The 24,383-nt window shown below is 44.7% G+C and overlaps 1 protein-coding gene across 1 annotated transcript in view; it reads left to right on the top strand.

The window, feature by feature from the left end:
* ARHGEF38 (Rho guanine nucleotide exchange factor 38) overlaps nucleotides 1-24,383 on the top strand; it is a 139,469-nt gene that overhangs the window by 89,003 nt on the left and 26,083 nt on the right. The window contains exons 6-9 of the mRNA XM_040329693.1: nucleotides 4,394-4,593; nucleotides 10,935-11,065; nucleotides 13,952-14,056; nucleotides 19,160-19,282. Of these exons, the coding sequence (XP_040185627.1) occupies nucleotides 4,394-4,593; nucleotides 10,935-11,065; nucleotides 13,952-14,056; nucleotides 19,160-19,282 (559 nt within the window). The remainder of the gene's footprint in view (nucleotides 1-4,393; nucleotides 4,594-10,934; nucleotides 11,066-13,951; nucleotides 14,057-19,159; nucleotides 19,283-24,383) is intronic.

Raw genomic sequence — 24,383 nt, 5'->3', positions numbered from 1 at the left:
CCTCTGTGCAGTTGGTTTTGCACACAGCAGCCCAAATCCTCCTCTTCTCAGGTTCCTCTTTACTGCTCCTGGCCCCTCCCTCCTATTGAGTGTCCCCACAGTCAGCAGCTTCCTATGGGGGCACCAGAGCCGAGTCAGAGCTCTGTGTATCCAATCAGACACAGAGCCCCGACCCAGCCCCGTCCCATCTCTCCCCTGATTGACTGATGAGCTTTGATTGACAGCCACGGGAGCCAATGGTGCAGCGGCTGTGTCTCAGCCAATCAGCAAGAGTGTCACGGACGGCTTAGACACTCGTGGACATTGCTGGAGAAAAACAGGGCTCAGGTAAGTAGTGCTACACACAGAAGGTTACAAAACCTTCTGCCTTTACAACTCCTTTAAGGCTGCATTCACACTACAACGCAGCGTATTTTACCGCGAATTGCCGCGACAAATTGCATCGTTTTGTCCCGCGATTTGCCGCGACAATGTGAATAATATGCAAAGTGCCCATTCACACCTAGGCGTATATACGCCTGAAGCGCGAAGCCGCAGCAGCCCCTGATACGCTGGAGGGGTGATTTTACATTGTCGGCTATGGAGATGGTTCACATCTCCATGCCGAACGCCGAAACGCCTGAAGCTCAAAACAAGTCCCGGACCCTTTTTTTCGGGCGGCTTCGGCGTTCGGCCATAGCCGACAATGTTGATCACCCCTCCTGTGTATGTTACCGCGGCGTATTTTACCGCGTTTTGTCGCGGCAAATCGCGGGACAAAACGCCGCAATTTGTCGCGGCAATTCACGGTAAAATACGCCGCGTTGTAGTGTGAATGCAGCCTTTACTCACAACGTTCTGAGTATACAGATAAGGATATTTCTGACCTTTCTGGTCTGTATACTTGTTCCAGAGGAAGTATTGAATCCAGAGGGTCACATAACAACCAGAAAACTAAAATTTTCAGAAGGCATCCAGCAATAACAGACCCCCCATTTTTTTATTGTGTCTGGCCACTTTACAAACTAAACAGTTTTTTTAGTTTTGGATAGAGTGGGGAAGGGTTAGAACCCTTGTCATGTTGTTTTAGTGCCATCTTGGGCTTTGTTAGAGAGATATGCCATCACTTCTTGTTCTGCTGTCAATGTAATACCAAACAGGAAATGAGAAGATCTCTCTAATACAGGGGTAAGGCAACCTGAGGCCCTCCAGCTGTTGTGGAACTACATTTCCCATGAGGTACAGTATTGCAAGGCTGGCAGTTACAATTACTTCCAGAGGCATGATGGGACTTGTAGTTCTGCAACAGCTGGAGGGCCCCAGGTTGCCTACCCCTGCTCTAGCAGCAACACAGACAGAAATAAAAATGTGAGGAGAGGTGGGGTGGTGAAGTCAAGCTCACCTCGTCCAATCAGAGAACACTTAGCATTCATTCAGGAAATGCATTCTCTGAATGGAACCCCTGCCAAGCAGCTAACGTCCTGTGTTCACAATGCAGCAGGGCAGCCATTCGGCACAGGACCAGAGCGGTGTCTTCTTCAGTGATTTTGCCATTTTCCAAGCATAGGATATACTGTACATCTCAAAAAGGTAGATATTGTGAGCGCTAAGTATTGGAAAGCTGCTTGCAATAGAGGATGACCATATTCCACTTGACAAAAACAGAAATACCTCTTTTACACTGGAGGCATTTTTCAGCCGCTAAAGGGCTAAAAATAGCGCCTGAAAAATGCCTCCCCTACAGCCCCAGTTGAGAGCCCAAGCACTTTCACACTGGGGCGCAGCGCTGGCAGGACGTTAAAAAAAAGTCCTGATAGCAGCATCTTTGGGGGTGGTGGAAATGCGCCATATACACCGCTCCTAAACCGCCCCTGCCCATTGAAATGAATAGGCACCGCTGCTGAAGCGCATGCAAAGAGCTTTGGCAGCAGCGCTTTTAGGGCACATTTAACCCTTTATTTGGCTGCTAGCGGGGGGTTAAAAGCACCCCGCTAGCGGGCGATTAGCGCCGCTATAACGACTGTAAAGCATTGCTAAAACTAGCGGCGATGTACCTCTGACGCGACCCGTGGCTCAGTGTGAAAGGGCTCAAAAAGAAAGAGTGGAGCGCTTCAATATTGAAAATCAAAAATATATACAGTAAATAAATATCACATCATATGAACTGATGTGGCCTTGTGAAGTAAACTTAAAATGCCATCATTTGTGCGAAAGGTGACCAATGCAAAGATTAAAGCGCAAATAGAGCACTTTAATATCAAAGCTTGATAGTTCATATGATAGAATATATATAGTTACATTGGTCCAAGCTGCAACAATGTAACTATGTATAAAATATTCATACCTGGAATTTTTCTTTAGCTATGCCATTACAGCATTTTGTTATAAGGTACCTTTGATAAGCGCAGAAAGAACCCCTGTTGATTCTGCCAGTAATCCAGTGAGCTGGGTCACTTTCTTTTCTCTCTGCCTGTACTGCACTGCTCTCAGTAGAGTTACACTGTTATGCCTTGTACACAGGGTCGGACTTTTAACAATGCAAAAGTCCGCCGTGAGTCCGTCGGAAGTCCGACGGAAAGAAAAAGAACAGGTTCTCTATCTAAGGTCCATCGGACTTCCGAGAAAAAAAGTCAGACGGAGGCTACACGCGGCCGGACTTTCCGAGGAAAAAAAGCCCGTCTGACTTTTTTTCTCAGAAAGTCCGGCCGTGTGTACGAGGCATAACAGACCCCTCCCATGTCATGGAGATGAGGAGAGGGGGAAGTGTCCAGTAGTCTTAATAAACTTCCTGTTCTAGGTTGGCACTTCTCCATAATACAGTACCTAGACTATTGTGTCAACCTAGGACAGAAAGTGTGTTACTAGCAGAGGAAGATAAAAAAAAAAAGGTGGAAGAAAAAAAAAAAATTAATGCAGCCACTCAACCTAAAGACTGGTAAGTGGTAAGCTATAATAAATTGCATTTTTGTTGTTGGGTTTGGACACATTTTAAAGTAGAAAATCACCCTAAAACTAAAATCTGTAAACCTACTGGCATCCACAGTCTAAGACCCTGTACACACGGTCGGACAAACCCGATGAGAATGGACCGAAGTTCAGTTTCATCGGTCCAAACCGATGACTAACCCATTTAGCCATGTAAAGAAGAAATCGCTATACGTACCTTTTCTGAAGTCACTCGCAACTCCAAATCCCACCTTCTAGCACAAATCCTCTTCCCTCACCCCCAACACAAATCCCTCATAATCACCTTTCCTAGATAACGCACCCCCCCCCCAAATTTTCCCTCTTAAAACAATTCTTACCCCCTGCTGCCCCCAAATTCCCCCACCCAACACAAATCTCCTCTCCCCCCAATCTCCTTGTGGTGTCCCTCCATCTCATATGATACCACAGTGCCCAGGGCAGCCGTCCCTCCTGCCCACCCATTGTCCCGGCCCTGAATGGAAGCCCCATAGTCCATGGGTGACGATACTTCCTGGGCATTTCACAGCCGTTGTCCGCTGTCTCCTGTACACAGCATCCGCCACTGGAGACCAGACCAGAGCGACTTCAGAAAAGGTATGTATAGCGATTTCTTCTTTACAGAGCTAGACAGGTTAGTCTTATGCCGCGTACACACGATCAGTCCATCTGATGAGAACTGACCGACGGCCCGTTGTCATAGGTTAACCGATGAAGCTGACTGATGGTCCGTCGCGCCTACACACCATCGGTTAAAAAAACGATCGTGTCAGAACGCGGTGACGTAAAACACAACGACGTGCTGAAAAAAAACGAAGTTCAATGCTTCCAAGCATGCGTCGACTTGATTCTGAGCATGCGTGGATTTTTAACCGATGGTTGTGCGTACTAACGATCGGTTTTGACCTATCGGTTAGCAATCCATCGGGTAAAATTTAAAGCAAGTTGGCTTTTTTTTGACCGAAGGTTAAATAACCTATGGGGCCCACACACGATCGGTTTGGACCGATGAAAACGGTCCATCAGACCGTTATCCTCTGGTTAACCGATCGTGTGTACAAGGCCTTAGATTGTGGATGCCAGTAAATTTAGAGATTTTAGTTTTAGGGTGAACTTTTACTTTAACATGCCTCCCAGCTATTGAAATACAATTCATTATAGGCTACACTCATTTATACATTTCCAATACTTATACAATTTTTTATATTATTTCCCTTTACACTATGGAATACATAAAACCATTTGTCTAAGCTATCTATATATTTTTACAATTATAAACTGTTTAAAAGTCTGCTGTTGACATTTTTCTATAGCTCTTTATCATGAAGTTTAGCAATGCAAAGACAGTAAAAAATAATAGATGTGTCTCTTGTTTGGTGTCTATCATTTTAATTTTAAGCCGAGCTCTGTGTAGTTGTGTGTAAGTCATCTCTTCATTCTGGCCAATTAGGGGAAAACCGAATCTGCTGGACATGGGGTCCCTGATGATTAAACCTATCCAGCGAGTGATGAAATATCCCTTGTTGCTATGCGAGCTGCTGAACTCCACTCCCCAGTGTCATCCAGACTTCAAGACACTACAGGATGCATTTACAGCTATCAAAGACGTTAATGGCAACATAAACGAGCTGAAGAGGAGGAAAGATTTAGGTACAGTAATACAACCCACACTGGCATAAACAATATGCTAAAACAGTCTCATTAGACAAAATACATTTAAATAAAATGTATCATTGCAATACAGCTATAACCCGTTGACCTTGTAGAATTTATTCATGTATTATCTATATTTAAAACTAAGGGCAGACAATCAAATAGAAAACTTTGTAGGAGTATTAACGTTGCCTCTAAATGGTTTTAAAGTATCTGTTATGCCTGTTGAGGAATATTTTGTTTTTTAATGGTTGGTATTGACAGACTATAGATTGGCGGAATATAATGTATGCAAAGTATTTCACAGTCATTTGTAGATGGAAGTAGACAGTTGTAGACAGACCTCAATAGCAACCTGAAACATTTCACCATTTCCAGTTACAGGGATACTTTAAACTGTCTATGTAGACATAATGAAACAACATAGATAAAACATATTTTTAAATCTATTTAAAGTGGAACTTTAGTCAGAAAATTAGGTCTTGCTAGATCACTTTATACTGGCCCCTGTTTCAGGTAGTAGCTACAGTGCCTTGAAAAAGTATTCATACCCATTGAAATTTACATACATACAACCAAAATCGTAAATGTTATTATTGGGATTTTATGTGGTAGACCAACACAAAGTGACACATAATTGTGAAGTGGAAATGATAAATAGTTTTTTTTTTTTTTTTTTTGCAAATAAATATCTGAAAAGTGTTGGATGCATTTGTATTCATCCCCCTATACTCTGATACCCCTAACTAAAATCTAGTGGAACCAATTGCCTTCAGAAGTCATCTAATTAGTAAATAGAGTCCACCTGTGTCTAATTTAATCCCAGTATAAATACAGCTGTTCTGTGAAGCCCTCAGAGGTTTGTTAGTGAACAGACAGCATAATGAAGGCCAAGGAACACACCAGACAGGTCAGGGATAAAGTTGTGGAGAAGTTTAAAGCAGGGTTAGATTATAAAAAAAATAGCCCAAGCTTTGAACATCTCCCAGGGCACTATTCAATCCATCACCCAAAAATGCAAAGAGTATGGCACAACTGCAAACCTACCAAGACATAGCCGTCTACCTAAATTAACAAGCTGGGCAAGGAAAGCATTAATCAGAGAAGCAGTCAAGAGGTAACTGGTAACCATGGTAACTCTGGAGAAGCTGCAGAGATCCACAGCTCAGGTCGGAGAATCTGTCCACAAGACAACTATTATGTACTCCACAAATCTGGCCTTTATGGAAGCATGGCAAGAAGAAAGCCATTGTTGAAAAAAAGCCATGCAGTCTGCGAGAAGCCATTAGGGGGACACAGCAAACATTTGTCAGAAGGTGCTCTGGTCAAATGAGACCAAAATGTAACTTGTTGGCGTAAAAGCAAAACGCTATATGTGATGGAAAACTAGCACTGCACATCACCCTGAACACACCATCCTGACTGTGAAACATGGTGGTGGCAGCATCATGTTGTGGGGGTGCTTTTCTTCAGCAGGTACAGGGAAGCTAGTCAGAGATAGATGAAGCCAAATACAGGGCAATCTAGGAAGAAAACCTGTTAGAGTCTGCAAAAGACTTGAAACTGGGGCGGAAGTTCACCTTCCAGCAGAACAATGACCCTAAACATGCAGGCAGTGCTACAATGGAATGGTTAAGATCAAAGCATATTCATGTGTTAGAATGTCCAGACCTAAGTCCAGTTGAGAATCTATGGAGCTTGAGCTATTTTGCAAAAGAATGGGCAAAAATGTCACTCTGTAGATGTGCAAAGCTGGTAGAAGCATAACCAAAAGACTTACATCTGTAATTGCAGTGAAATCAGGTTCTACAAAGTATTGACTCAGGGGGGCTGAGTACAAATGCACACCACACTTTTCAAACATTTTTTTGTAAAACATTTTGAAAAACATTTATTATTTTCTTTCCAATTCACAATTATATGCCACTTTGTGTTGGTCTATTACATAAAATCCCAAATAAAATACATTTAAGTTTTTGGTTGTAACATGACAGAATGTGGAAAATTTCAAGGGGTATGAATACTTTTTCAAGGCACTGTATTTAAAACATTAAAAATAAGTGCCTATACTGTTTAAAATCCAGTAATACACTTTCTCACCCTGCTCTGCACATGCTCAGTTGCGCTCTATTTTTCGGTACTGTGCTGAATTTATAGAAGCCGTTCTGCTGATAGCCTGATCATTTACAGTTATTCAGGGGCTCTGGGCTTCAGGAAAATGGCAGGCTTCGGCAAGAAGAAACAGGGGCAATGCTGGAGGCAATTTACAGCACACATTTATTTTGGTAACATACAGTAATTATTAATGTAGAATGTTTGTTCCTTGCTAAAGAACATTATTTTTTATCAAGTTGTTATGGGTAAAGTTCCACTTTGGAGGAGCACCTGTAGTGCCAATTAAAATTATATGTTGCAAAGGAGGGAAGTAGGGGCAGTGCACAAAATCTGAAATAATAAGGCTTACCTGTAGGTAAAAAGAATATCCCCTAAACCTGTACGGTTTAGGAGAAATTCCCCTTGCAATGCGCCACTGACTTCAGCTGCGCAAGCGCATCAGGGATTCTCGGTTGAAAGCCTCTCTGAATTGCCGGGAGCCGACAATTCATTATAGCCGCGAGTCCGGTTTAAATGACTTTTTTTCTTTCAGAAATGACACTTTGTGCAGAGACAGTTCTAAGTACGGGAAACATGCGCTATTTCACATGCTTACTTTACACCCCCCCCTAGGTACGAAATTTAAAGGAATATTTCACTTTTATTGTTTCACTTTAAGCATTATTAAATTCACTGCTCCCTAAAAAACAACCATTTTTAAAACTTTTTTTGCATCGATACATGTCCCCTGGGGCAGGACCCAGGTCCCCAAACACTTCTTAGGACAATAACTTGCATATTAGCCTTTAAAATTAGCACTTTAGATTTCAAACGTTCGAGTCCCATAGACTTTAACGGGGTTCTAAAGTTCACACAAACATTTGGTGTGTTCGCAGGTTCTGGTGCGAACCGAACAGGGGGGTGTTCGGGTCATCCCTACACACTACGTAGCTTTAGGTGCAAACTGCAGAGGACACGGGCAGTACACACCAAGTAGCTTTAGGTGCAAACTGCAGAGGACAAAGGCAGTACACACACTACGTAGCTTTAGGTGCAAACTGCAGAGGACACGGGCAGTACACACCACGTAGCTTTAGGTGCACACTGCAGAGGACACAGGCAGTACACACCATGTAGCTTTATGGTGCACACTGCAGAGGACACAGGCAGTACACACTACGTAGCTTCAGGTGCAAACTGCCGAGGACGCGGGCAGTACACACCACATAGCTTTAGGTGCAAACTGCAGAGGACACGGGCAGTACACACCACGTAGCTTTAGGTGCAAACTGAAGAGGACACGGGCAGTACACACCAAGTAGCTTTAGGTGCAAACTGCAGAGGACAAAGGCAGTACACACACCACGTAGCTTTATGGTGCACACTGCAGAGGATACAGGCAGTACACACTACGTAGCTTTAGGTGCAAACTGCAGAGGACACGGGCAGTACACACCAAGTAGCTTTAGGTGCAAACTACAGAGGACAAAGGCAGTACACACACCACGTAGCTTTATGGTGCACACTGCAGAGGACACAGGCAATACACCACGTGAGAATACTGCAGCTAGCACAATCACCTGCCTGCCAGTAAATTAGGAAGAGCTAATCTAGCTAAACTATACAGTATATAAATATATGTACAACACCTGGGATGCATATATATCCTCTACACACTGTAACTTTAACTGACTAGCCTGCCTGCTCTATCTACCTAGAAAAAATGACACTCTCTCTCTCTCTCTCTAACCACCACCGCAACACACTACACAAGGCCAACCTGCAAGCGGCCTTTTATATAGTGTGGGGCGAGTACTAAACCCCCTGAGCCATAATTGGCCAAAGCCACCCTGGCTTTGGCCAATTATGGCTCTCTGTTTTTTGCGCGCTGTGATTGGCCAAGCATGCGGTTCATAGTGCATGCTTGGCCAATCATCAGCCAGCAATGCACTGCGATGCCACAGTGAATTATGGTTCGAATGGCCCGTAACGTTCGTAATTCGACGAACGGTCGAACATACGATGTTCGAGTCGTACATACGATGTTCGAGTCAAACATGGGTTCGACTCGAACACGAAGCTCATCCCTACACACGATCGGACTTACATCCAACTTTTCTGTGGATTTTGGTCCGAAGGGCGTTGGCCCTGAACTTGTTCTACATACACACGGCACAACATTTTCAGCCAACAAAACCTAAATATGTGTTTTTTCTGCTCTTTAGCGCCACCCTTTGGGAAACTTCTGCTAATGTTTAGCATTGGTTCTGAGCATGCATGTTTGTACATCAGATTTTAGTTGGACCAACTTGCATACACACGATCGGATAAACCGACGTGACAGATTTATTGCCCAACAGTTAGTGAACATGAACAGCCAACTTTTGTTGTAATTAATTCAGCCAACAATTGTCTGATGGAGCATAAACACGGTCGGATTATCCGACACAACACGTCCATCAGACAATTATGGCCATAAAGTTGGATTGTGTGTATGAGGCTTTACACTAATGTTCTTGGGTGCGGAATAAGGAAAACAGTGCAGGCACACCGGTGGGAATGCACCGTACATGTGATAATTTCAGTATTAAGTAAAGCCTTAATCTCAACCTCCTATATAAAATACATTAAAAAAAACATGAGGTGTGACTAATTTTCACATGCAGTGGAAAGCAATGCTTATACAAAAGCGTCTATTCGCAGAACTGTGGTTACTGGAAAGTCAGAACTAGAAGAGTTCATTAGAAAGCAGTGGCATCACTGAAAGAGAGAGAGAGGTGTCACTCATGGAAATTACACACAATGTAATACAGTCTCATTACAATTCAAAGTTGTGTTGTAAAAGATGCTGCATAGAAAACCTAAAAAAAAACCTCTACCGTCACATGGCCATGAATAGGTATGAATAAACACCTAAATAATAAATCAACTCCCATGTGTAAACCGCTGACATTCACCCCCAACTACCATTAATTACAGATGTATAGTATACCAATTGTCACCCTCAACCAGTAGCTCAGAGGCACTGAGTCAGGCCTTGTACACACGAGCAGACATGTCCAATGAAAACGGTCCGCGGATCGTTTTCATCGGACATGTCTGCTGGGAGCTTTTGGTCTGATGTGTGTACACACCATCAGACCAAAATCCCCGCGGACAGAGAACGCGGTGACGTATACGACACCGACGTTCTCTAACACGCGAGTTCAATGCTTCCACGCATGCGTCGAATCAATTCGACGCATGCGCGGGATTTCGGGCCGCTGGTTATACGTCATAACCAGCGGACATGTCCGATGAGTCGTACTAACCATCGGACATGTCCGACGGACATGTTTCCAGCGGACAAGTTTCATAGCATGCTAAGAAACTTTTGTCCGCTGGAAACCTGCCCGCTAGGCCGGAAAACTGTCCGCTAGGCCCTACACACGGTCGGACATGTCCGCGGAAACTGGTCCACGGACCAGTTTCAGCGGACATGTTCAGTCGTGTGTACAAGGCCTAAAACACCTAAATACAATTGGTTATTGGTGTAAAGCAGTGGTCATCAACCCTGTCCTCAGGGCCCACTAACAGGCCAGGTTTGCAAGATAACTGAAATACATCACTGATGATATTATTTGCTGCCCAGTGATTGCAGTATTCTAGTCTGCATCTCCCCAAGGTAATACATAAAACCTGGCCTGTTAGTGGGTCCTGAGGACAGGGATGATGACCACTGGTGTAAAGTAGATCAATGGTCACCTGCAGCCAGTAGCTTGGGAGCCACATAAGGTTACTGACTTGTCTATTATGAGATGCTGATGCTTTATGTGTAAAACCAAGAAGGGTTGACAAATGTACGTCATTTTTATTAGAGGTAACAGAACTTCTCATCTAGATATAACTGAGAGTTTTTTATAACTATTTTTATACTTCTTATATAGCTGAATGCATTTAACAAGCTGTAAAATGTGGGAGATCATTGTTTTGTAAAATATTTCAAGGACAGTTCTTTCGTATTCTTTAGAGTTAGGATACACTTCATAGTTTCACAAGAGATATATTTTTAATTCCTGGTTCTCTAGCTCCCCTAACTGGTCCCTCAGCTGGCGGTCTTTGATTACCAATTGATTAATCATCATCTGTGTTTCCTGGGTCATATTTTTTTGACAGGGATGTCAATATAACATTACAGGAAGGGTTTGCCCTTTAACATCAGTCTGGTAATATTTTATGCCTTTTGATATTTGATATACTTCCAGTGCTGAAGTACAGGAGGGTAGATGAAGAGGAATCACTGAAAGACAAACTTTCCAAGCTCAGTATTCACTCAATTACCAAGAAATCCAAGAGAGTGACCAGCCACTTGAAGATACTGACTGGAGGGGAACAGGTAAGCTGAGCTATCTGGGAGGTTCTGTGCATCACATTTCACACTAGTTGAACAAGTGGACTGCAAAATACCAAATATACATTTCTGGATTTTACACTGTCTTGCATTGACTGTGTTTCCTGGATTCTAACTGTGAATAGTAGACGTGTTCATGCCCATGGCCTTCACATGCCCACATGCTTCCTACATATTAAAGCGGAGGTCCACCCGCATCTTTTTTTTTAAAAGCCAGCAGCTACAAATACTGAAGCTGCTCACAGCGCGCCCGCGATGTCGGCAGCTGAGGCAGAGCGATCGATTGTCTCTCGGCTGCCTCCGCCGACATCCTCGGTGAGGGAATCAGGAAGTGAAGCGTTACAGCTTCACTGCACGGTTTCCTCACTGGTTCCCACTCTCTCCTGGGACCAGTGTGTTTCCCAGGAGACAGCGGGGGGGAGAGTGTCGTGACTCCCACGAGAGTCTATGCCCAGAAGTGGGAGCAAATACCTGGCTTAGACAAGTATCTGCACCCCCCTCCCCCCTGAAAGGTGCCAAATGTGACACCGGAGGGGGGAGGGTTCCGAAAAGCGGAAGTTCCATTTTTGGGTGGAGCTCCGCTTTTAGTTCTTAGATGGGCAGTGCTTTCAGTACACATCCTTGAGTGGTCCATTAGGTAAAATATAGAGCGCCAATTTGGTGATGTTGCATCATGGACAGTTTTAAAGGAGTGACGTTTTTGAATTAACTGGAAACCCTCTTAAATCCTGGGTTTTACCCAGGATGGTTCCATGCCATTGTACCAACTGAGGCACTGGTTAAATTCCTCCTTTTGCCAAAATAATAAGCTCAAGTCTAATAATTTCTTCTGCTATGGGCAATTTATTCACTGTTTCCTCAGGTGCTGTAATAGCGAGTAAAATGTAAAATGACAGCACATGGGGTGGAGTTCTAGTCCTACAGACTAGAACGTGAGACAAAATCTCACCTACATCATCACAGGAACAGAACTTCACCTATTAAACTTCACCTATAAGGCCCGTACACACGAGAGGATCCATCCGCTGAAAAATCTCAGCGGATCGGTTTCAGCGGATAGATCCCCTGGTGTGTACGTTCCAGCGGATATTTATCCACGGATATTTCCGATTTCCAGCAGATAAAAATTTGTTAGCATGCTAACAAATCTATCCGCTGGAATCGGCTCCAGCGGATCGATCCGGTGGTCTGTACAGACTCACCGGATCGATCCGTCCGAACACGTCCCTCGCATGCGTCGTAATGATTCGACGCATGCGTGGATTTCCTTATATGACAGCATCGCGCACGTCGCTGCGTCATCATCGCGGCGACGGCGCGACACGTCACCGCGGTTGAATTCCGCGCAGATTTGGATCCGATGGTGAGTACATGCCAACGGATCCAAATCCGCCAGAGGATTTATCCGCGGATACGGTCCGGCGGACCATATGCACGGATCAATCCTATCGTGTGTACCAGGCCTAAGACATATCCAAAAATACTACCCAGGGTCCTAGCTCCATAGAAATGACTGTCTACACCAGGGGTGCCCAACCTTTTCAAGAGCGGGGGCCACTTAAGCAACTTGGTAACTGGTCGCTGGCCACAATGAGCAGAAGGGGTGGACAGGATGTCCGTGTGCGCTCTGCACACAGACAAAGCCCACTATACTCTTCTTCTTTTTTTGTGAAAAAAATGTGAAAAGGGCTCAAGGCTGCTTTCACACTGATGCAATGCGGTTTTTCTTGCAGGTTAGCTGCACTTTGCAATAGACTTCTATTATATTCTGCAGGTGTGGTGCACTTTCAGAAAGCTCAAACTCGCAGGTAATAACCAAAGTCTATGGCTCAAAGCAGGTAACCCGCAGGTGCACTGCTCTGCCCCTGCAGATCAGTTTGAAAGCAGCACAATAACCACTACAGAAGAGATATGCCCATATATACACTGTGGGCCAGATTCAGAAAGGAGTTACGACGGCGTATCTCCAGATACGCCGTCGTAACTCTGAGTGCGAGGCGTCGCATCTCTGCGCCTGATTCATAGAATCAGATACGCCTCACTGTTGCCTAGATACGAGCGGCGTAAGTCTCCTACGCCGTCGTATCTTGGGGTGCATATTTACTCTGGCCGCTAGGTGGCGCTTCCGTTGATTTCCGCGTAGAATATGCAAATGAGCTAGATACGCCGATTCAGAAACGTACGTGCGCCCGGCGCATTGATTTATGTCGTTTACGTAAGGCTTTTTTCGGCGTAAAGTTACCCCTGCTATATGAGGCGTAGCCAATGTTAAGTATGGACGTTGAGACAGCGTCGAATTTTGCGTCGTCTACTTCATTTGCGTCGTACGCGAATAGGGCTGTGCGTAAGTTACGTTCACGTCTAAAGCATTGACTATTTGCGGCGTAATTTGGAGCATGCGCACTGGGATACTTTCATTGACGGCGCATGCGCCATTTGTTAGGAGCGTCAATTACGTGGGGTCACAAGTCATTAGCATACAACATGCCCGCTACATGCCTACTTTGAATTAGGCGGGCTTACGCCGGACCAGTTACACTACGCCGCCGTAACTTAGAGCGCAAGTTCTTTCTGAATACAGGACCTGCCGCTCTAAGTAACGGTAGCGTAGTGTATCTGAGATACGCTACGCCCGCCGAAACTTACGCAAATCTGAATCTGGCCCTGTGATTTTAGTAATAAAATTACCTTTAATAACAGTATTCTATTCTATTTCATCCCAGAGCAGGAGGTCGCGGGCCACATCAGAGGGCTCCGTGGGCCACGTATGGCCCCCGGGCCACTGGTTGAGCACCCCTGGTCTACACCCTATATATGCTGCAATAGAGTTCAAATATGATTAACACCCTTGTATTTTGGAATACATTGTAGGTGAAAGACCAAATATTTAACAAGGAAGAAAAGGTATTCAGAAGTTTGGAGAAGACCGTTAGATTTTGTGTGAAGAACATTTCTTGCACCCTACAGCACATGCAAGTGAGTTATTTTGTGATGACTGTTTTCCTATGCATTAACCACTTCAGCCCTGGAAGATTTGGCTGCTCAATGACCAGGCCATTTGCGATACGGCACTGAGTCACTTTAACTGACAATTGCGCGGTCGTGCAATGCTGTACCCAAACAAAATTTGAGTCCTTTTTTCCCCACAAATAGAGCTTTTTTTGGTGGTATTTGATCATCTCTGCGGTTTTTATTTTTTGCACTATAAACAAAAAAAGAGCGTAAATTTTTCCTCAGTTTAGGTTAACACGTATTCTTCTACATATTTTTGATAATAAAAATTGCAATAAGTGTATATATTGATTGGCGCAAAAGTTATAGCGTCTACAAAATAAGGGATAGATTTATGGCATTTTTATTATTATTATTATTATTTTACTAGTAATGGTGGTGATCTGCAATTTTTATCAGGACTGTGACATTATGGCGGACACATCGAACACTTTTGACACATTTTTGGGACCATTGACAATTATACAGCAATCAGTGCTATAAAAATGCACTGACTACTGTGTAAATGTCACTGGCATGGAAGGGGTTTAAAAACTAGGGGTTAACTGTGTTCCATAATGTGTGTTCTAACTGTAGGGGGATGTGAGTCACTAGAGGAGATGACAGATCGCTGTTCCTAGCTCGTAGGAACACACGATCTGCATCTCCTCTCCTCACAGAACTGGCTCTCGTGCCTGCGATCGCGATTGGCCAGCGGTCATGGCGACCGCCGGTCAAGTGCAACGGCACCCCGCAGTGCAGCGGTGGCGTGAACGTGCCTGCTATCCCGCTTAAAGCGGTTCTCCACCCTAAAGTGGAGTCCCGCTGATCGGAACCCTCCCCCCCTCCGGTGTCACATTTGACACCTTTCAGGGGGGAGGGGGGTGCAGATACCTGTCTAATGACAGGTATTTGCACCCACTTCCGGCCCGGCATTCACGGGCAAAAGATGGGCATTCCGTCACATCCCGTCGCCCCCCCGTTGTGTGCTGGGAACACTCGGCTCCCAGCACACAGCGGGAGCCAATCGGCGGGCGCGGCGCGACTCGCGCATGCGCCGTAGGGAACCGGGCAGTGAAGCCGCAGCGCTTCACTTCCTGGTTCCCTCAGCGTGGATGGCGGGGGGAGCAGCAGAGAGACGAGCGATCGCTCGTCCTCTGCTGCGATCGGCGCTGGACTCCAGGACAGGTAAGTGTCCTAATATTAAAAGTCAGCAGCTGCGGTATTTGTAGCTGCTGGCTTTTAATATTATTTTCCCATGGCACATCCGCTTTAAAGGAGCCGGCGTACAGCTACGACGGCTCGCCGGATCGCGCCGACCTGCCGCAGTATAATGACGGCAGCTGGTCGGCAAGCGGTTAAAATACAACTAAAGGTAAAACTTTATTTTTTATTTTTGCACGGAGTGGAGATAGATTAGAACTCCTGTGAATTATTATTGCTGTCTGCACCCCCGTTAGGGAAATTCACCCTCTCTATTTGTCCTGTTTACCATTATCACTTAAAAAAAGTATAAAAAATCCAAAATTTTGAGTTGTCCCCAGACAGCAGTTATGCTGACCTGGGTTTCTCCAAAGAGATTTCCTTAATTTGCAGAGATTTGCTCTCACTTTCTGTTTTTGGTATGTGACAGGAAGTGAAATGAAATCTCCCCAACGGGACACTGATGACAAATAATATACGGGATAGGGGTTATGACCCTCCCATACTCTATCCAAATAAAATAAAAAATTAGCCTAAATTCCTGTAGTCTTATAGAATTGTATACAGTAAGTTACTGGAATATACATTTAAGTCACACTGCACCATATGTAATTATTTATTTTAAAATATTAAAGAGAGTATATGCAATAAAAAGGTTTATATTACAGATTACAGATGCATTGTTAAATACCTACGCAACGAACATATCTTTTTTTTTAAATAGTGTGTTTTCTATAGATATAGCGATGCACTAATTTTCTGCAGTTGCAATCATTTTTTGTAGCTCTTATAGTATAGTTCAAGTACAAATATAAATGTGTCCAAAGGTTTTGCAAACCACAGAAAAAAAACACAAACTAGCTCCCCAAATGCCTAGTCAAACATGCAAATTCAAAAACAAACATGCAGACTGTGATAATAGGATATATTATATATTGGATACTACAGTGTTCTTGTTAGTAATAACTGGGGCATAATTAGGGCCCATTCACACCAGACCACAAGTTATAACGTTTACAAAATAGGGAATAGTTTTATGGCATTTTTCTTAATATTTTTTTTGTTACTAGTAATGGCGGCGATCAGCGATTTTTATCGGTACTCCGACATTATGGCGGACACTTCGGACACTTTTGACACATTTCTGGGACCATTGGCATTTTTACAGCGATCAGTGCTATAAAAATGCCTTGATTACTATAAAAATGCCACTGGCAGTAAAGGGGTTAACACTAGGGGGGCGAGGAAGGGGTTAATCATGTTCCCTGGGTGTGTTCTAACTGAAGGGAGGGTGGACTGACATGGGGAAATGACAAATCGCTGTTCATACATTGTATGAACAGACGATAGGTAATTTCCCCCCCCCTGACAGGACCGGGAGCTGTGTGTTTACACACACAGCTCCCCGTTCTCGCTCTGTAACGAGCGATCGCGGGTGCCCGGCGGTAGTCGCGACCACCGGGCATGCGCATCGGCATCATGGGCGAGCGGGGGGCGCCTATTGGCTGCTCGGCGAGGTGATGTATAGCTACGTGATCTCGCCCAGCAGAGCCGACCTGCTGCCGCATAACTGCGGCGACTGGGCGGCAAGCAGTTAAAGTAGAACTAAAGGCAACACTTTTTTTTCATTTTGGTTAGAGTAAGGAAGGCTTATAGCCCCTGTCAGTTAATTTTTTACAATCCCTGTCCCATTGCAGAAATTTCTCTTCACTTCCTGCCAAACAGGAAGTGCGAGAAATCTATGCAAATTAAGGGAATCCATTGCCCCCCCCCCCCGCAGGCCCTCAGAACTAGTCTCCCCACTTGAAAATTTCAGGGTGAGTCTTAAACAGAAAGGGGCGTGGCCTTGACAGGAAGGGGTGGGTCATATTTAAATTAGGCGGTGCACGAGTTTAGTCAGGCTTGGACAGCACAAAACCTAAATACACTACTGGCCAGAGCACCATTGAATTGATCAGGTACCACCTGGATCTGCCTGCCATTGTATACCAAATGACTTTATAAATATTTTTAGCTCATTGCATTCAAATAAATAGAAAGAAAAACCTGATGTATACTTATACTGTTCAATTGGTTTTAATGTGTGAAATCCTATTAGAAAACCATCAGCAGGGGTGCGCTAAACCTACACACCAAACCGACCATGGCCTAAAACTTAGCTTTTAGACAGATATAAAAAGCTAATCATATAAAATCATTAGAAATAAGAAAGTCACGGAAAAAATTATTATCACATAAAATCCCAATAAAATACATTTACGTTTTTGGTTGTAACATGACAAAATGTGCACAATTTCAAGGGGTATGAATACTTTTTCAAGGCACTGTATACAATTGCGTTCATTATAGGGAGAAAAAAACATATCCCAACACACAGCAAATATGAGCAGAGATATGTATAAGATAAGGTTAGTATCCTGACCCCATACCATTACCCACAGGCATGGATTGGTCCTAAGGCCCCTTTCACACAGACGGATAGAATGGTGCGTTTAGCTGTGGATTTTCTAGTTTTCCACTGCAGCTAAAAGCACACAATGCTTTCCTATGGCCCCGTTCACACACAACGTTTAGCTGTGATTTCGTTACATGCGGTTTGGTGCGAATAGAAAAAATAGAATTGAATGCGTCCAGGTGCGATTTAGCGCAGCTATATGCACATAACCGCAGGTAATCGCAGTCTTTTGTGTCAACTGCGGATAGCAGCGTGGTTCAAGGGACCAAAAAATACAAATAAAAAGGTTTTTTATGGAAATGACTACCGTAGCTAAACGCGGCCGCATGTAGCCGCACGTAAATGCATGTAATCGCAATGTACAAATGCAGCTTATCGCAGTGCCTGGAGCCTTGAATTTCACAGAACATTGACATGCTTTTAACTGCGGCAAAACAGCCATCCGTGTGAAAGGATTCTAAGGCCTCGTACAGACGAGGGGACAGTCCGCTGAAAACGGTCCGCCGGACCGTTTTCAGCAGACATGTCCCCTCGGAGATTTCTGTCTGATGGTTGTACACACCATCAGACAGAAATCCGCGCGTACGCGATCCGCGGTGACGTGGCCGCGCCGTCGCCACGACGATGACGCGGCGACGTGCGCGGCCCTGGAAGTTCAAAGCTTCCACGCATGCGTCGAATCACTTCGACGCATGCGAGGGATGGCGGCCGATCGGACATGTACGGTGAGTCTGTACAGACGACCGAACATGTCCGAAGGACAGACTTCCAGCGGACATGTTTCTTAGCATGCTAACAAACATTTGTCCGCCGGAAAACGATCGGCTGGACAAATGTCCGCTGGAAACCTGTCCGGTCGGCCGTACACACGACCGAACATGTCTGCTGAAACTGGTCAGCGGACCAGTTTCAGCAGACATGTTCGGTCGTGTGTACGAGGCCTAAGGGTTACTATAGCTATACACTGGCTAAACTTGAAATCAAATATACCGCAGTACCTGTTCCACCCTGCTAACAATACTCTCCGTTTAATCTACTATCTCTGCCAAGCCATAAATCTCTCCCTTATTTCTCCCGCAACTACATCCACAGTGCCCCAAAAAGCTAAGTGCTCTATAAAGTGAAAAATAAAGAAAAGAGTTAAAAACCACAAATAACCCTTAACCCAACATGTTTCGCCCCAAAACCAAGACTTCATCAGAGGTGTAAAGTGTGCAAATGTGTTTAAAAAATCAGCATACCAGCTTGCATAGTTGAGAACTAATAGTAAGATGCAGGAGTAGACTCTCAGCCAAAGCTGGTTGAAATTTGCATGTTGGAACATAAAAATAAAAAGTAATGGTCAGGTACCACCTGACTCTGCCTGCAATTGCATACCAGCTGTGCTTTCCTAAGAAGGGAATGATTTTATAAATATTTTTCTCTCATAGGATGCCTTGCCGTTGGCTAGCCTTAACGTTGTGGAATTACAGGACGTACTGCATGATGAATCCCAGGAAAAGCATCAAGACCTAAACTTGCAAAGCAGTCTGGGAGTACAGTATGAGCAGCTGGTGAGTCTAACATAAATGTGAGAAAAAAGTGTTTTTACAGAGGTGATAGATGCAATCCCGGAATTAAAATGTCATTGTTGGCACATTAGGTGCATTCCTGTTGAGCAATATACATGAATGGGTCTTCAGAGTGAAACACGTACAGGAAACGCAGTCCACACTTGTTTCAGCTTAGGCCCCTTTCACACGGACGGCTGTTCTGCCGCAGTTAAAAGCATGTTTATTTTCTGTTGAAATTCAAGACTCCAGGCACAGCGGTCAGCTGTATTTGTAAAGTGCGATTAGCTGCGGTTGCGTTTAGCCGCGGCACGATATTGAACGGGGATCCGACTTGTATCCCAGTCAATACCAGGCACTGTGTATGGTATGAATCTTGAGGGGGAACTCCACGTCAAATTTTAAATAAAAAACTGGCATGGGTTCTCCCTCTAAGAGCATACCAGGCCCTGGTATGGATTTCAAGGGGAACCTCGTACGCCGAAAAAACGGCGTGGGGGTCCCCCCAAAATCCATACCAGACCCTTATCCGAGCACGCAGCCCGGTAGGTCAGGAAAGGGGGTGGGGACGAGCGAGCGCCCCCCCCCCCCCGCACCGTACCATGTCCTTAACATGGGGGGTAGGTGCTTTGGGGCATGGGAAGCCCTGCGGCCCCCCCACCCCAAAGCACAGTGTCCCCATGTTGATGGGGACAAGGGCCTCTTCTCGACAACCCTGGCCGTTGGTTGTCGGGGTCTGTGGGTGGGGAGCTTATCGGAATCTGGGAGCCCCCAGATCCCGGCCCCTCCACCCTAGGTGAATGAGTATGGGGTACATCGTACCCCTACCCATTCACCTGGAGGAAATAAAGAAAACAAAACACACTACACAGGTTTTAAAAGTCATTTATTAGGCAGCTCCGGGGGTCTTCTTCTGACTTCGGGGGTCTCTTCTTCTGCTCTCAGGTGCCTTTTTCCTTCTGCCGGGCTTCTCCGCTGTCTTCTTGCAGCTCTTTTACCAGCGGGGGGCCCAGTCTTCTGACGTCTTCTCCGGTGTCATTCTGCCGGGCTTCTCCGCTGTCTTCTTGCAGCTCTTTTACCCGCGGGGGGGCCCGGTCTTCTGACGTCTTCTCCGGTGTCATTCTGCCGGGCTTCTCCGCTGTCTTCTTGCAGCTCTTTTACCAGCGGGGGGGGGGGGGGGGGCGGTCTTTTGTCATCTTCTTCCCTCTTCTCTTCTTTGATGTTGAAACGTCGCTTTCTCCCGCTGTGATGCCGGGTGCGCAGCGCGCACCGATTTATATAGGCCACTTATGACGCCACAGTCCCATCATGCTCCTTATGTGGTGACGACATAAGGGGGCGGATATCACCGGGTGACCCGCTGTGTGCTTATCTATTCTGTTCAATAAGAGTGGAGGGGACTGAATTCTGGAGCTCATACAGAATGTTTCTTTTTTGTGTGCACAAGGCTTTAAATTGATGTTTTAATATATGTAAAGCTGAAATCTGTGTAGATTAAAAACCACAAACTCATGCAGGTTTGTGTTCATGAAAATAATGAGGTGTATTTTAAAAGGTATCTAATGGAAGGACATGAATTATAATTGATATCAGTCTCTTGCAATCCCCTGTACAGCAGAGAGAGTTTAAACTAGAAATGGGAGAAGCAGCACAAGTGCTGCATTGCTTATGTGCCCACGAAGGGACATGCTGACATGAGGAGAGAGCAGAGTTACAGAAAGATGAACCAATCAGTCTGTTACTTCTCCTTCACTTTCCAATGAAAGGATGGGGGCAAAGAAAATACTTAGTTGTATTAATTTACTTTGGTAAAGAAAATTCAAGTTTCAAGATAGCTTTGCTGTCTTGCAGGACTGGGTAAATCTTAGGACTGGGTGAACAAAAAGTGAGCTGACAAAGCTGGAGTAGGGCTCCGGAACCCCACAGTCTGTTTGATTGGGATATAGGGATTGATATAATGATTGAGCACTACGCTATGCTGGATTTACCCCCCTTCATGACCAGGCCATTTTTTGCGATACGACCGATACGACACTGTGCTACTTTAACTGAAAATTGTACGGTCATGTGACACTGTACCCAAATAAAATACATGTCATTTTTTCCCACAAATAGAGCTTTCTTTTGGTGGTATTTTATCAACACCGTTGCGCTATGAAACATATCCGGATAAAATAAAATGGTACATATGGTATACAGTATATACTGGATTTTTTAAAATATACTAGTAATGGTGGCGATCAGCGACTTATAGCGGGACAATATTGCGGCGGTCAATTAGACACTAACTGACACTTTCCAGGAACCAGTGGCACTAATACAATGATACTAAATACAAAAAATATGCACTGTCACTGTACTAATTACGCTGGCTGGGAGAGGTTAAAGGGGTTGTAAAGCTAGTGCATTGTTGGTTCACTTACCTTTTCCTTCGATTTCCCTTCTAAATGTTTTTTTCTTCGTCTGAATTTCTCACTTCCTGTTTCTCCTCAGTAAGATTGTCCCCATCATCCGAGCCGTTCTGGCTGGGGGTTAGTCAGCCAGAACAGCTTACTGAGGAGGAACAGGAAGTGAGAAATTCAGACAAAGAAAAAAAAATGCGATGGACATCTAATCTTACCGATACATCCGGCCCCTTTGAGGGCAATCAAAATGCTGATGCGGCCCACAATGAAATTGAGTTTGACACCCCTGCCTTAGAAAGTCGAGGATTTTGCCATGAGGTGATATGCCATCCCACAGATCCACCTGGAGCCTCTAATTATCTTTAGGAGGTAAGGGGGTTGCTTTATAGCTACCTGTCTTTAAAGCACAATGGCAGTCAAAGCGTTTTACTTTATTTGGATAGAGCTAGGAAGGGTAAGAGCTTTCTCTTACGTTTTTACTGCTGTTTATATCTCTTTTGTGGAGATTAGCCCTGTCAGGGCAGGGACTCAGGAGAAATGGCAAATCTATCCAATAAGGTAAGGTGACCAGATTTTTTAAATGAAATCCGGGGACATATTTTTTCTTTACTAGTAATGGCAACAATCAGCGACTCTCTGCCCGTCGCTGCCCGCCTCACAGCCTCTCAAGTCTTACTCTCCGGGCCCCGGCTACTACTGGGTGGGGAGAGGAGGAAGATCACTCCGCCAGGGAAGGCAAGGAGATAGGCAGGTGGCTGGCCAGGATTTGAGCCAAGGCAGAAGAACATGTGAGCGAAGCTGAATGGGCATGCGCCCGAAACTGAAGAAATATTCCCTGCACTCCGACCAGCACATGATCATCAGAAAGGGGCACAGATAATGGGAAAAATACAACCCCCTATGTTAGTAGGCACGGCGGAGCGGGGGGGGGGGGGTAATTCAATTTTTTTTATTTTAATTCTCCACTGACTGTCTTTGAAATTGCCCCTGCCCCCTATTAAATCCAATCTGGGGACAAAACCAGGGACAGACTTGGTCCGGGGACAGTGTCCTCAATCAGGGGACTGTCCCCTGAAACTGGGGATGTCTGGTCACCCTACAATAAGGGCACAGACAAAATAAAAACATGTTTTTAATAGAGTAACATTTTTATTGCTGTCTAGGACTTCCTGTCCTAGTGACAATGGCACCTCCCATTTCCTGTATCAGTGTCAACTCTTCCCCACTCTATCCAAAATTAAAATATAGGCTTTAATATATTCACCAGCGCTAACATTTCATTAAAGTCTTTACTTCTTAAACATAAGGCTTTAAATCATAAAGCTAAATTAATTAAAGGATTGGATGGATTTCTAGATAGGTGTCTGAATTAATGAGTGTAATTATAAAAAAAATTCCAAAAGAACATCAACCTGAAATTCAGAATGAAGGTGATTAAGACTGACCTATCCGCAGATAGATTTGCATGCATATCTAGTTTAATGAACGTGTTACTATAAGATTACAGCAGCACAACACTCTATTCCATATTCTGCAGAAATGTTTTCATATTTATAGGATAAGGCAATTATGACACGGTTTGCCTTCCCAAAGCTCTAATCATGTCAGCTTGAATGGAATCATATGACAGGTGCAAGTGACCGTTTAAATCTGCCTTTGATTGCTGTGTAACCAAGCAAGAGCAGCAACGGTAATTTCGGAAATGTGTTTAGGGCTGAATTTATGTTCACTCAGGGTGTGAAAAATGAGTAGCGTACAGAGTGTACAAGATTAAATTGTACCTGTCATCGGAGAAATATGGGGGCTGCCAGAGACTACTTCTATTTGAAAATGCTAGTTGCCTGACTATTTCTGGCCTCAGTACTTACTGACCTGAACAACCAAAAGTGAAAAAGATAGGTTAGAATTTCTTATCTCTAGACATGACTTGGGTCTGTGATTTGCGAAGTACAGTAAAACTTTGGTTTGTGAGTAACCAGTATACGTGCGTTTTGCAAGAGGAGCAACATTTTTATTTTTTTTAATCTAACTTGATTTACAAGCGTGGTCTTGCAATACGAGCAGTAGAAGGAAAAAAAGTTGTAAAAAAAAAGTGGAATTACACTCACAATGTTAAAAATCCCGCATTAAGGAGTCTGATGGTGGCTCCCAGTGCTTCCTGGAGAACTCAGAGACACTCTGAGGCCCCATACACACGACCGAGTTTCTCGGCAGAATTCAGCCAGAAACTCGATCGGAGCTGGATTCTGCCGAGAAACTCGGTCGTGTGTACACTTTTCAGCGAGGAAGCCGACGAGTTCCTCGTCGGGCCAAATAGATAACATGTTCTCTATTTCCTCGTTGTTCAATGAGGAAAGTTGGCCCGCCGAGATCCTCGGCGGCTTCAACACTGAACTCGACGAGGAACTCGATGTGTTTGGCACGTCGAGTTCCTCGGACGTGTGTACGGGGCCTGAGACACTTCCAGCTGAGTCGGGTGGGTGTAATGTGTGTTCGGAGCACCTGGAAGTGACGTCAACAGTTCCCCAGTGTCTCCAAGTTCTCCAGGAAGCGCTGGGAGCCACCTCTGGCCACGTAATGACCTCTGGCCACGTAATGTATACATTGGTGTCATGCTACTAGCTCTGCCAAGTGGTGAGAGACCTTGAAATATGCCAGTAGCATTAGATGGGAGGGCAATCTGCCACTCTTCAAGGATT

The sequence above is a fragment of the Rana temporaria genome, chromosome 1, assembly GCF_905171775.1.
Source record: "Rana temporaria chromosome 1, aRanTem1.1, whole genome shotgun sequence".
NCBI lineage: Eukaryota > Metazoa > Chordata > Amphibia > Anura > Ranidae > Rana > Rana temporaria.
Note: the sequence above shows the minus strand (reverse complement) of the source record. Positions and strands in the feature narration are given on the sequence as shown.